Below are 13920 nucleotides of genomic sequence, written 5' to 3'. Positions count from 1 at the left end.
TAAAAAAATCTTATATTTTAATATATATATATATATATATGTTTTTTAAAATTACATACTTTTAAAATTTTCAATAACTAAATAATAAATTTAGTGAATAAATACATTATAAAACTTATATAGAGATATTAAAGTATATATATTATATAATTTTATAGAAAAAAATTATGCCGACTGAAGCAAAATGGTGTATTAAACTGAATTTTTTTATTTTTGGTTTAAACTTTTGGATAAATGAATATCTTAAAATCTGCTGTTCGTTTCAGAATTTATAACCGGACCTGTACCAAGAATTTCAGTTTGGTCCGTCTAATCTAGTGTGAGTTGTCCCAAGTAACACCACGTACAGCTCACGTCAACAAGATAGTGTCAAGTGTGTCAAACACAATCACACACAAAAAGGAAACAAATCACAATTCACCAAAAAATGAAGATGATAAGCCACCAACCCACAAGATAAACGCCACGTGGAAGATAGGATTCCACAACAGTCTCACCTTTTAATCTCTCCATGCCATTTCCACAAGCCATAACCCACGGAGAACCAAAGAAACCTTCTCAAATCCTCTAAAGAAAAGAAATGGCCTCCACAGCTCTCTCAAGCGCCATCGTCGGAACATCCTTCCTCCGCCGTCAAACATCTCCCATCAGTCTCCGTTCCCTCCCCTTAGCCAACACTCAGACCCTCTTCGGTCTCAAGTCAGGAACCGCACGTGGTGGACGCGTCACAGCCATGGCTACATACAAGGTCAAGTTCATCACACCAGAGGGAGAGCAAGAGGTTGAGTGCGACGACGACGTTTACGTCCTCGACGCTGCGGAGGAAGCAGGGATCGACTTGCCTTACTCTTGCCGTGCCGGTTCTTGCTCGAGCTGTGCAGGTAAAGTTGTGTCTGGTTCTGTTGACCAGTCTGACCAGAGTTTCCTCGATGATGACCAGATTGCTGAAGGGTTTGTTCTCACTTGTGCGGCTTATCCAACTTCTGATGTTACCATTGAGACCCACAGAGAAGATGACATTGTTTAAGACAAAAAGCTCCATAACATGCTGCTTTTGATGGTTTCACCATCATTCTTGTCTTTACATTTTGGGTTGAGTTTGTTGTTACTTTAGTATAATCTATATTGTTGTCTGTTGTAATTGTTCTTGGTTTGGACCATCTTTTGGTTAGATCAATGGATAACTGTTTAAAACTTATGGTAATGCAATTTCTGAAGAACTTTTGATGAGAATCTAAACCTTATCTTTGAACACTGGAAGTGCAGTTTCTTTGAAGACTATGAGTGGTGCACCTTTGATGAAAATCTAACCTTATCTCCCTTTTATTTTTTATTTTTTATTTTTATTTTTATTTTTATAAACTCAAAACATTGTCTTTGAACATTGGAGATACTTTTTAATATATTTTTTCGCATACTTGATTTCAATTCCTCTATTTTGTAAGGAAATTGTAGAACCAAAACATTCAGGCAACATCAGAATAAGAGGAAAGAATCAACAGAAGAAAGAATAACTCATCCGAGATTTGATTATTCTAGAACTATACACATTGTTTGTAGCATCTAAAGAATCTCACAATCTAAGCCCAAATAGCAAGAGAAGACATGAGTCCAGCTCCAAGGAACAACATCAAATAAGAAACAATCTGAAGCCTAAAGTTACAACTCATCCTCTTACTCAAGAAATCAGCAGCTATAAGATCCACCAAAGCCATGTACACAAGTATCCCTGCCGACAGCGAATCCAAGATACCTTCCGTGACCAACGCTCCAACGCTGTGAGAGTTGAAAGACGACGCCACAGCAGTCCCAATCCCGATCCCTATGGGCGTCGTGAGGGCGAAAAAACATGCCATTATGGTCCCTGACTTGTTCCTGAACTGCGCTTGGGAGATGCATCCACCTAGCGCAAACCCTTCAAAGAACTGGTGGAATGATAGTGCTGCGATTAGAGGACGGATTGTGCATGGAGATTGAGATACTCCAAGTGATATGCCGATGATAATGGAGTGTGACACGATCCCAAGCTCCAAAACCTAACCAATAACAATAAGATGTGATTCATTTACGGACTTTTGAAGCTGTATAAGAATCAAGAATCAAGAATCAAGAATCAAGAATTACAATTCAAGAAATCAAGATTCAAGAATCAAGAATCAAGAATCGAGAGAGAGAGAGTTTGTACCTGAGAAACAACAACATGCCTTGCACTACTTCCAAGCTCCAAGCCACCGTGCACGTGTCCGTGTCCATGACCAATGTCGATTTTACTGTGACCATCACAAGAACCATGACCATGAGGGTGACTGTGTCTATGGTGAGCAGCATGAGCATGAATGCCAACAATGTGAATCCCACCACTATCTTCTTCTCCAAACACTTTCTCATCGTTACATCCTCCTTCACCAAGCAAGGGAACAACAATACCCTGCAACTGATCATCATCAGCTTCCCTCTCTTGCTTCCTCTCATAGTACTGAGTCCCCATGAAATCCACAAGCAGAGTGATCAAAGCAGCAACCATAGCAAAGAACCCCGGGAAAGGAAACTTAGACCAAGGGAACTCCGGTAAGCACGGGTTCTTCAAAGCCTCCGTGCCACCGGCTAACATGTGAACAAACCCAGTGGCGAGGATCACACCTGCTGCAAAGGCTTTAGCGGTTACAAAGAGGCTGCCGTCGGTTTGAAGGAACCGGCGGTTTCTGCCTATGAGTGGTACAGATACACCTGCAGCGCCAGATAAGAGAATCGAAGCAATGGCTACTAGTTTCAGTAGAAACGCTGCGGAGTCGTCACGACAAGGGTCTGACTCGGAGGCATTGCAGAGGATGGTTGATGATGAAGCAGCCATTGTGTCGGGAACTATCTGCAAAATGGACTCTGTTGCTGTTTTTTTTAGCACAGAAGAGAACAAAAGTAAGAATCTTTAAACAGAATAGAACCAAACATAACAGAAGAAAAGTATGAATCTTTTAAGCAGATAAAACAGAACAGAACAAAAGTATGAATCTTTAAACAGGTAAGTTCGTGTAAAATTCTTATATTCAATGTGAGATTGCGAAGACCTTCACAAATCAAACTTCAAATTAGATGCAAAGACTTTAAATTAAGAAGGAAAAAAAAAGTATGAAATACCTGAGAGAGGCTCAGGAACAAGTTCCAAAGAACCTAAACAATAAAACCCAGAATCAGCTATTTTTCAATTCAATATCACAAATTGCAAAGGATGGGATCAAATCAGAGATTGACGAACATTGGGTGACTAAGAAGAAGATCTCGTTGGGATCATGAAAAAAAGTGGAGAGATTTGCGTAAGAGGTAAGTACGAGAATCTCGATAGGTTGGTTACAGAAATAAAATATAAGTTGGAGAAAGGAACAAGTAATGTGTCGACATCCTGATGCAGTTTGGGCAACAGGTTTAGAGTCGACTTTTAAGAGAAGGGAGACATATGGTGATAAATTCTCTAGAATGTTGTGGGCACACGCCAAGTATGTCGACATTTTTCCCTAACCTTCTCTTTTTTTTTTTTTTTATAAATAATATAATATAAACGATTAGTGGATTGTAAAAATATTGCAAATTGTCACCATCTAAAGATTCTCAGCTCATTAGAGCAGTATTATCCCAAGCTCTTAGTGGAGTTCTTATCTTAATTTTGATTTAAAGAAAAATCAAAAACACATAATAATGGAAGATACGTTTCTTAATTAGGGGAAGGAGGAGGCGGCTCTTAGTGGACACATGTCAACACATCCTTCATTCTCCTCTGCTTCTTCGTTTCTCAATCGTCTTCTTCGTCTTCTCCGTCAACACGTCGGTAGGGTCTCAACTTCTGCCATCTCCGTAAGCCATGAGAAAGAGTGTGAGTTTGAACAACTTGTCTGAGTATCGGCATACAGATGACATCCCAAAGATCATCGCCGAGGATGAGAAGAACAAAACCTCCTCTGGCTACGTCTCCGCGGACGACGCTGTTCCGATATCTTCTAGCCGGGAGAGGAAACGAGGTTACTGCCGGGAGAGCACAAGCTGTTCTTGCTTGGGCCAAGTACTCTCTTTTGCACTCCAAGTGTTTGTCTTTATGCCTATGTCGTGAGAAAGTGTGAACCTTTTGGTGAATTTGTGTGAAACAGAGTACTGGAGAGTGCTTGTAAAGATGATGAAGAGCTTCGAGCTGTTCTTGGTGATAGCATAGGCAACCCTGAGCTCATGAGAAAGAAAGTAACTAACTGGTGGTTCTCTTCTTTACATGTGTTGTAGACTTTGCTACAAACGAGTTTCGTTCTCTGTTATAGTTTTCTTTCTTAATGAAGATTTGACAAACATGTTGATATGTGTCTTATGTGTTTTTTTCTAATGATTGTGAAGTTGGACATGATGTGTTTAATCATCTAGTTATGAGTTTGCTAACAGGTTATACATGCATGGTATGTTTGCAAGTTTGTTCATCATTTGCTCTGTTTTTTCTATTACTTCTCCTCATGTATTACCGATCACGCTTTCGTCTTAGTGAAGTTGAACTAGCTCGCGTTGATCTCAATTGATGAATGATAGAAAGTCTCTAATATTGATTTGTAGATTGTTGTTAGTGTATGAGACTTAACAATCAGTAGTAAGGATCATGTTTGCAATCTCCTTTAGCTTCTCATTGCAGTTTAGAGTTGTGATCACTGAGTTTTGGTTGTTGTTCATACTTGTGAATGTAGTAGTCGTGTAGAAGATCGTAGAAACGCAATGGATATGTATCTAAGTAGTGATCCAGTTTATGAATGAGAAAAAGTATACGATCTTGGTTTGTAAAATGTGATCATTACGTTTGAGCACGTAATAGTAAGTACACCATGCTTGCTTTCTCATCATTATACTCAAATGATCTTCCTTTTTCTCAGTAGTTTATGTTTTTTTTTTGCTAATTTTCAGGCTACTATTGGTATTGATTTTCAGGATAGATTTCAGTGTATTGCGAGGCGAGGAAACTATGTTGCAAATGCAGGCAGCATGTATACCTTTAGCACTTACAGGGCGTGATCTTTATGCCAGTGCAATCACTGGATCAGGTAAGTCATACTTGTTCTTGTGTATTATCAGTCACGGTCTCTTGTTTTCTTGTGTAAAGATTTGTCGAGGAGTTTTAAAGAATCAGACTGGTTGATGATGCTTTGTGTCTATATAAACTTTGTAAACACCAAACTTTTATAAACACCAAACTTTTATTCACAACACAATACTCTTCTTCATTCATCACGCATCTTCTCTCATCAGTCATCATCTCTCTTGAATCAACATTCTTGTTCACCCAACACTTTTGTTCTTGTTCTTAATTTTTTTTTTTTAAGAACCCTAAAATAAGAAACTACCATTGGAGACCCAAAATCAAGGCAACACTTAACTAAAGTTCTTAATTAATTTTAATTACTAAAATAATGAATAAGAAACGCAAATGGGGTTATGGGTTAATCATGCTCTTAGCGTAGATCATCTTCAGCGTTGTATGTAACTGGTTTCTTTACTAAAGAAAAAAATTGGGTAAATATTCAGTTGCAACATGTTTTTTTTTTACAACTTTACACCAAAAAAATGTATTTTATAACTACTCTTTCTGTTTCCCAAAAAAAAAAAATTATAAAGTATTCACGCATATTAAAAAAATAATAAATATTTACAGTTGAATTTATTGTTTATTTCACTATACATTTTCCGATAACTATCAACCAATAATATTTAATCAATTTAAATATTTTCAATTAATGTTTTTTAAAAATATACAACTTATCAACATTAACTACTAAAAGTATTTTAAAATTCTAGAAAATCTATTATTTTGGACCAAAAAATAACTATAGAAAATCCTACTTTAGGAAACGGATGGAGTAGTTTTTAATAAAAAAATTTAAGTACACAATTAAAAATAATAGAATGTCATTAATAAGTAATTGGTGAATGTTCAAAAGCACTCCATTAAAAGTTTTTTCCTTTGGAAAATACAATGCCTACCAAAGATCAAGCATTTTATGGCAATTAGTATTAGGATGTCTTTCGGTAAAAAAAAAATATATGCGGGTTAAAAATATATAAGGCGACACTCGGTGTACATGCAATGGAGCAGAAGAGGAATCAATAAATAATGTTTTCTTTTAATGTCCATTGGCAGTCCAAACATGAGCTATCTCAAGGATCCAATCGAATCCAGACATCTTCTTTTTACAAACGGTTTATGCAAATATGATTTACTTGTATTGGAGGATTCCACCTTCATGGGATAATCATTAGTTTCTATTCCTTTTATGGTACATTTGGAAATGCCTAAACAATAAGCTCATCATTAACTTCGACATCGATCCAAGAAATACTCTTCAATTGGTAGAGGCAAAATCAATACTTTACAAAACAATAACACAACGTGTCACTCAAGGTAGAGAGGTGCAGTCGGCAACTTTACCCCAGATGCATGGTGCTTCACAAATGGATCATCGAAAAAAAATGATAATTATTCGGGACAAGGGTGGTATAGCACTTTAGAAGGTTTTGATGGATTAATGGGGCAAGGAACACGAGAGCCATCTTTTCACTCCTTCATTTGGAATTAGAAGCCCCTATTTGAACAATGTAATGCATGACGAACCTTCATAAATTCCATGTAACTTCTACAACTGATTGTTCTCAAATAGTGAAGATGATTTCAGGACATGCTTTTGCAACATACTTGAAAAATTTTCAGAGACTAAAAGAAGAATTTTAATCACTCAGAATTGATACATATACCAATAATGCAAAATACAAGGGAGACTCAAACGCAGAATACAAAGATGAATAGCCTGATACGCAATGTTCAGGTTCAACCGTCGTCCATAATATAGAGTACACAGACGGATAGTCTGATACGCAGTGTTCAGATTTAACCGTCGTCCATAATATAGAGTTACCAATTTGTTTCGCAAAATCTTAGTTGAATTGATGACAAACAAAAAAAATTTGGTGACAGTATCTCAGCGTTGATGATCATTTTAAGTAAATGCTTAAAATTAATGATGTGCGTGAGTTATTTTTTACCTGATCTATGTTTTGTAATTTACTTTTGTATAAAACAGAAAAAGAAACAAATATAAACTTTGATTTTTATTATCTAACTCGTAATTGTGACTAAGAGTCAACCAACAGAGACAAACAAACTGACACACAGTTATAGTCTTCATTCAGTTCATACTTAGATAGCAACCAACCAACCAACATTAGCTAGAAAGCAAATAAGCAATACACGCACATCATTTCATAAGTGACCTTGTCAAATGCTCTCTTGCCGTTGCCAGTGCCTGACTTATCGTCTGAAGCCAAACCAAAACAACACACACACACAGATATGTAACAAGTTCATTAGTTATTTGTTACTTGAGATAGTTACATTTCTAACAAGAAAAAATATCACATTTAGAACAAGAAAATACCTGCTCGGATAGAGGAGCGTTAGGGTCAATGCTATTGATTCCTGCCTTTTCTGCTATCACATTTGCATCCGTCTCCAGGACAATACTGAACAGATATAATAAGAGTAGTAGTACTTCAGAGTATACAAGTAAGTAGCCTATGAAACGATTTATTTATCTAACGAAATGTTGAAAGGAGGAGAACATCTACATACCCGCCATCAATGATTTCGTCAAAGCATAGAAAGATGAGATCAAGATTGTCCAATGCCTCTCTCTTATCAGCATTGCCTCTGTAATTTAATGTTTAGAAAGAAAAGAAAGTCTAAAAACTTGAGGTAATATGGGAACTGAAGCTATGATAAGGCAAGACCTGAGGAGGAGATTCACTGCATCGAAGAGACCCTGAAGCACACTGGCTAAGACAAGCTCGTTTTCTTCTTCACCTCCCGAAACAAAGAAATGAAGATCTTGCACAAATTTGTACACAATGATGTTGTTCTCCAGTGCCGTCACTTCAACTGCGTATCAAGAACTAGCAATCAAGACAAACGAGTATATTACAAAACATAATTCACAAGGAAAAAAAAATACTTACCTTCGGTGTCTCGCACAACTCCGTTCCTTGCTCATCCAACAATGTTCCCAGACGACACAAAGAAATAGACGAGCGTTTGTTTTCTGAGTCTTTGAGAAGACAGCTTTTTCGAATGCTTCTTTAGCCGTATTTGTTGGCCAGTCGCCAGAGTAGTACTTAGCGGCTATGCGCTTTCCTTCAGAATCAAGAAGCAGAATGTTCTTCACTTTTGGGGGTAACTCCTATGTGAACAAATAAAACACAAGAAAGCTTAAAGATTGTGAGATATTGCAAATCATAAAAGGATATGATCTAATGATAGAACAAAGTTTGAGAATAACTTCAAATTCTCAGTTTTTACATTAAGAGAAGGCCTAATTATCCTTTTTCCTATGGATCCAGGGAAGTCAAACCGCTAAACAACATCTTCACCATATGCTATTCCAACCTTGCTACAAATACAAACTAACTTAAAAAATAAAATCAATGAAAACAAAAAATTCTAAAATTCTTTGTGATCAGTTTAACAACATTCAACCAACTCACACTAGCACCTCCTCCAATGACTTTTAAAGCTAAAATTCCTGATTTTCCACGCTATCAAGATAATGAACAAACTTTGAAGTTGGAATTTCACATGCAAGTTTTACATAAATCTATTTGGTTTTAACCACTTACTTGAAACTACTGCTAATTTCTTTTTAATTATAAACAATTACAAAATCTAACATATCGCATGCATTTCAGTTTTCTTTTGTTTCCATCGATTTTCCTAGACAACGTAAAAGCCATACCACAATCCAAAATTAGCAGAGAATCCAGAGAAACGTGAAAAATGAAGGCAAGAAAGACTGAAAATAGATTTTTTTTTTTTTTAATTACCATGGCTAAAGGAGATGAAATCGGCGGAGAAAGCTCTAGAACTTGAAACAGAAGATCTCTCTCTCTCTCTTAAGTAAAAATATCGAAGAGGAAATTCTTTGATACGTTACAAAATATTGTTTTTTGTCCACTTTAAGCTATGATGACTCAAAGAATCCAGAGTGCTACTTTCACACGTCACACTCTCTCGGTTTTCTCTAAACCGGATCCTGAACCAGTTATTAGACTGATACTTGGGCCTTCTCTAGAGCGTTATATATATCCGACTCCAATTTGTTGTGATAACACCGAATCTTGTTAGTTGTCAGCAAAGCAAATATTCTTCCACCAACGGATAGACGCCACATCACAATCTCATAACGGACTCTAACTAGGGATGTTAACGTAGGGTAAAATAACCCACCCCAGCCCAACCAACATATAACCTAACCCAGTTTATACCCAACCATGCAAAAACCCAGAAACATCAAGGTTGAAATCCAAACCCAAAAAATAACCCAAATACGGTATAGGTTTACCCATCGATACCCAAAATATTATCTTATTTATTCTAAAAATATCATGTAAAATATTAATATCATTAATGTGAGCTTTAATATATAAACAAGATTTCGTAATTTTATAGAAAAACTTGTTTTAGCGCAAAAACTCGTTTACGATTTTGGCGGGAAATTCCGTTTTCGATTTTGGCGGGAAAACTCGGTTTTGCGGTTTCGGCAGAAAAACTCGATTTTACGGTTTTGGCGGGAAAACTCCTTTTTGTGGTTTCGACGGAAAAACTCGGTTTTGCGATTTTGGCGGGAAAACTCGGTTTTCTGGTTTCGGCGAAGAAACTCTTTGTGGTTTTGGCGGGAAAATTCGGTTTTGCGGTTTTGGCGAACAAAATTTGCTTTGCGGTTTTGGCTAGAAAACTCGGTTTTGCGGTTTTGGCGGGAAAACTCGATTTTTCGGTTTTGGCGGGAAAACTCGATTTTTCGGTTTCGGCAGGAAAACTCGTTTTGCGGTTTTGGCGAAAAAATTGGGTTTTGCGGTTTTGGCGGAAAACTTATTTTAACGGTTTTGGTGAGAAAACTCGGTTTCGCGCTTTTGGCGGAAAAACTCGGTTTTGCGGTTTTCAGTCGGAAAAACTCAATTTTAAGGTTTTGTCGGAAAAACTCGGTTTCGCGGTTTTGGGGTTTTGGCGGGAAATTTTGGTTTTGCGGTTTTGGCGAGAACACTCGGTTTTGCGGTTTTGACGGGAAAACTTGGTTTTATGGTTTTGGCAGAAAAACCCGGTTTTTCGGTTTCGGCGGGAAAACTCATATTTTGGTTTCTGTGAGATAATTTATTTTTTTACGGTTTTAGCGAAAAAAATCATTTTTTGGTTTTGAGAGAAAAAACGTTTTTGCAAATTTTATATAATTTAATTAAAATGGTGAAAATATAATAATATAGCTGAAAACTCATGGGTACACCATTACCCTTTTGTATTTACCCAACATAAATATGAGTTTTAAAATTAATATTCTTAGACGGGTAAAAACCCAACCCATTATTAGTGGGTTTGGGTAAACCCATGGGTAGTTACCCATGTTAACATCCGTAACTCTAACACCTCAATTTTTCTTGTGTAACACTCTCTGGTTCACAAAATTTCAAGCTCTTTGGAAGTGCATTGAAAAGTACAATCCACTAGAAGATTGGTAAAAATCCTATTTAAAGAAGGTTACAAAGTAAAGAGGTTTTAGTGATATTCATGTGAGTCACATGAGAAGAAGGCAATTAAACTTCAGCACCGACTTAGACTTCGTTTCCCTCGTCCTCAACAAAACCAGAAGAGTATTAATCTGAGAGAGAATCTATTCTGACGTGATGACTTGATACTATTACGTATGTATTTTAGGGTCATGACTTGGTGTTCTCTTCTTCTTCTTCTTCTTCTTATAAGGATGGTTGGATTGTAACCAACAGTGAATGATCTTCTTGTACAAACTCGTAAGAGGTGTTTTCCAACGTCTTCTATCGAAACTTAGGGACCGACAGGTCCTAACCGATGTACCGATTTTAATACCAGTACCGGACTAAATCGAAGTGTGTTCTATGATTGAGTTTAAAGTCAATCGAAGGCGTCGATTCTCAACATATATATGCATGGATAAATTTAGGGGTGGGCTTACGGGTACCCATTCGGGTTCGATTCAGATATATTCGGGTTTTGGATTTTCGGGTTTAAAGATTTCAGCCCCATTCGGGTATTTCTAAATTTCGGTTCGGATTCAGTTCAGATCTTTTCGGATTCGGTTCGGGTTCGGATAACCCATTTAAATTATTTTTAAAATTTAATATTCATTAAAATTTCTAAGAATCTATAAAACAAAATAATACATTACATATAAATTTGTATAATATATGTCAAAATACCTGAAATTAACATATAAATTGGTTTGATTGAATATTTGGATAGAAAATAAATAGATATTTCAAGTATTTCGGTGTTTTGAATATATTTTAGCTATTTTATACATTTACTTTTGACTACTTATGTATATTTTCAAGTATTTTAGACAATTTTAAAGTATCTTATATATTTTGGATGTTTTTAATATATATTAAATCTAAAAATAAGTAATATATTTAGGTATATAAATCTATTTCAGTTACATTCGGGTACCCGAGATACTTCAGTTCGGATCGGGTTCGGTTTCGGTTCTTTAGATACCCAAATTTTAAACCTATTTGGATATTTAATCAATTTCGGTTCGGATTTGGTACTACTTTTTCGGACCGGATTCGGTTTGATGCTTCGGATCCGGTTTTTTTTCCCCATCCCTAGATAAATTCAGCCGATTGGTCTTCGTTGACCAATCATACTCAAAATTTCATTTTGCTGACAATTTAAACAACTTAAAAAACAATTGTTCTTTAAACAAACAAAAGAACAATATTTGATTTAAGGTCGCGATCGCAGGTTACATGAACATCGAAACGAACATAATGAAAATAAGAGAAGTTACTTTTTCAAAATTATTTCATCGTAGCGAAAAGAAACAAAATGGTGTGACTGGTAACCAAATTGGATTTAATATCTTTCATCGTAGCGCAAAGAAACAAAATGGTGTGAATGTAATAATATCTTTTACATTCCAAAAGATATTAAATCCATTTTGTTTACATTCCAAAAGATATTATTACATTCCGAAAGATATTAAATTCTTTCCTGAAGATATACGAGCCAAAAAATCTAGTACATCCTAGTCATTCAGAAAATTCATTTTGTTTCTTTTTTATAAAACAGAACATGTCCACATTTAGACCTTGTGGTCTTCCTTCTATCTTCGTGCTTGTTGTTGGCTTAAGTGCTTCGGGTCTGACTGGTGACCATTCGGGAATTAAGAGGAACGAATAAAAAAAGAATGTACGGGAACAAAATATCAGGAATGAAAAAGAATGGTTGTTCCTTATCAAATTTAACAAGGAATAATTTTGTTCTTAAATTCTCTACAAAAAAAGGAATGAAAAAGAATGAGAGAGAATTATTATTCCTTATGAATGGTGATTTTTTTTAGGAACATTAGGGAATCCATTATTCCTCACCGTTCCCTGGTCACCATTCATACTCTTCATGTATCTTTATTAAACTTTGTTTCACTGTATATATGATCCATGGATCATAGCTTATAACTGCACTTTTAATTTTAATTTTAATTAGAAAGCCTTTAAAAAAAAGAACACGTCCACATTTTTCATTTAAAAGTGAAATATATGCAATTAATTAGAAGAGAGGCTATGCAAATATGGCTCCTAAGTCCTAATGGACAGGAATCTCTTATATATTAATCGAAGATCTTTTAAAAGGTTATAACCTAAATTTTGTAAAAATTAAAAAAAACTCCATCCTATATGGCACTTGTATATGATTTCTATATCTTATTTCAAGAAATTCTAGAGCACATTATATAAACTATAGTCTAAAAATTATACTCTATAGCAAAATAATATTTCGCAGGCTATAGTTGGTCGCATATATCAAATCTTTATTGTTTCGCAGGCTTTCCTTAAATAAAACATACGGAATTATCTAATGTGATAAAAAAATAATATATATATATATATAGCAATTAATGATTTTAAACAATAAAGATTTGATAACAATATGTATACTTTTCATCATTTTTGTTTATTTTTTATTATTAAAATAAATTATATAATTACATTAATCATATAATAAAAAATCTGGATTTTTTTTTGTATATGTTGTATTTTGATTTTTTCAAAACGAGTATAAATTACTAAAATTGTTAAAAGTCTCATCACATAAACTCTTATTATCAAGGTTTAAATTTTTTCTATATTAAGATACAATGATTATAAGACCATATGAAGAAATAATTTTATTTTAGGAGGTGTCATTGGTTTATATATTTTAATTGATTTAGAAATCCATGTAGTATTTATAAATCTAAATAAAATATAAAGATTTTTAAATTTTTTCGGATTAGTATTTACAAATCCGGAGGTTTTCCCTCGGATTTGAGTCTTTGTATTTTTAACAAAAAAATCCTAAAAAAACCATTCAAATCCATTATAAAATCAAATTTATTAGTAAATCCGTAGGATTGCGTAACACTTGATTTGATATAGAATTTATGAATCATTAGACCAGTAACACATGATTTTAATACATATTTAAAAATCATAGAACCAATAACACTAGATTTAGTTCGGATTTTCAAATCCATTAAAATACAGCAAGCAATAACCCCTACTTAATAGGTTTTTACGTTAATATATATATATATATATATATTACATTAATCATATAATAAAAATCTAGATTTTTTTTTTGTATATGTTGTATTTTTTATTTTTCAAAACGAGTATAAATTACTAAAATTTTTAAAAGTCTCATCACATAAACTCTTATTATCAAGGTTTAAATTTTTTCTATATTAAGATACAATGTTTATAAGACCATATGAAGAAATAATTTTATTTTAGGAGGTGTCATTGGTTTATATATTTTAATTGATTTAGAAATCCATGTAGTATTTATAAATC

The 13920-nt window shown here is 34.6% G+C and overlaps 3 protein-coding genes across 3 annotated transcripts; 1 reads left to right on the top strand and 2 right to left on the bottom strand.

Moving 5' to 3' along the window:
- Positions 1-512: 512 nt before the first annotated feature.
- Positions 513-1233, top strand: LOC106313124 (ferredoxin, leaf L-A-like). The gene has a single exon (XM_013750866.1). It carries the CDS (start codon positions 581-583, stop codon positions 1025-1027), a length of 447 nt encoding a protein of 148 aa, XP_013606320.1. The 5' UTR covers positions 513-580; the 3' UTR covers positions 1028-1233.
- A 249-nt stretch (positions 1234-1482) lies between these two features.
- Positions 1483-3464, bottom strand: LOC106313401 (fe(2+) transport protein 3, chloroplastic). Its single transcript, XM_013751200.1, has 4 exons — positions 3254-3464; positions 3136-3168; positions 2186-2886; positions 1483-2036 (listed from the first exon to the last, which is right to left on the bottom strand). Exons 3-4 carry the CDS (start codon positions 2849-2851, stop codon positions 1581-1583), a joined length of 1122 nt encoding a protein of 373 aa, XP_013606654.1. The 5' UTR covers positions 2852-2886; positions 3136-3168; positions 3254-3464; the 3' UTR covers positions 1483-1580.
- A 3633-nt stretch (positions 3465-7097) lies between these two features.
- Positions 7098-9083, bottom strand: LOC106316551 (coatomer subunit zeta-1). The gene is made up of 7 exons (XM_013754447.1): positions 8884-9083; positions 8093-8243; positions 8023-8031; positions 7798-7945; positions 7640-7717; positions 7446-7530; positions 7098-7325 (listed from the first exon to the last, which is right to left on the bottom strand). Exons 1-7 carry the CDS (start codon positions 8884-8886, stop codon positions 7266-7268), a joined length of 534 nt encoding a protein of 177 aa, XP_013609901.1. The 5' UTR covers positions 8887-9083; the 3' UTR covers positions 7098-7265.
- Between the last annotated feature and the right edge of the window lie 4837 nt (positions 9084-13920).

Source organism: Brassica oleracea, chromosome C9 (genome assembly GCF_000695525.1).
Source record: "Brassica oleracea var. oleracea cultivar TO1000 chromosome C9, BOL, whole genome shotgun sequence".
Lineage (NCBI taxonomy): Eukaryota > Viridiplantae > Streptophyta > Magnoliopsida > Brassicales > Brassicaceae > Brassica > Brassica oleracea.
This window is presented reverse-complemented; position numbering and strand designations above follow the sequence as displayed.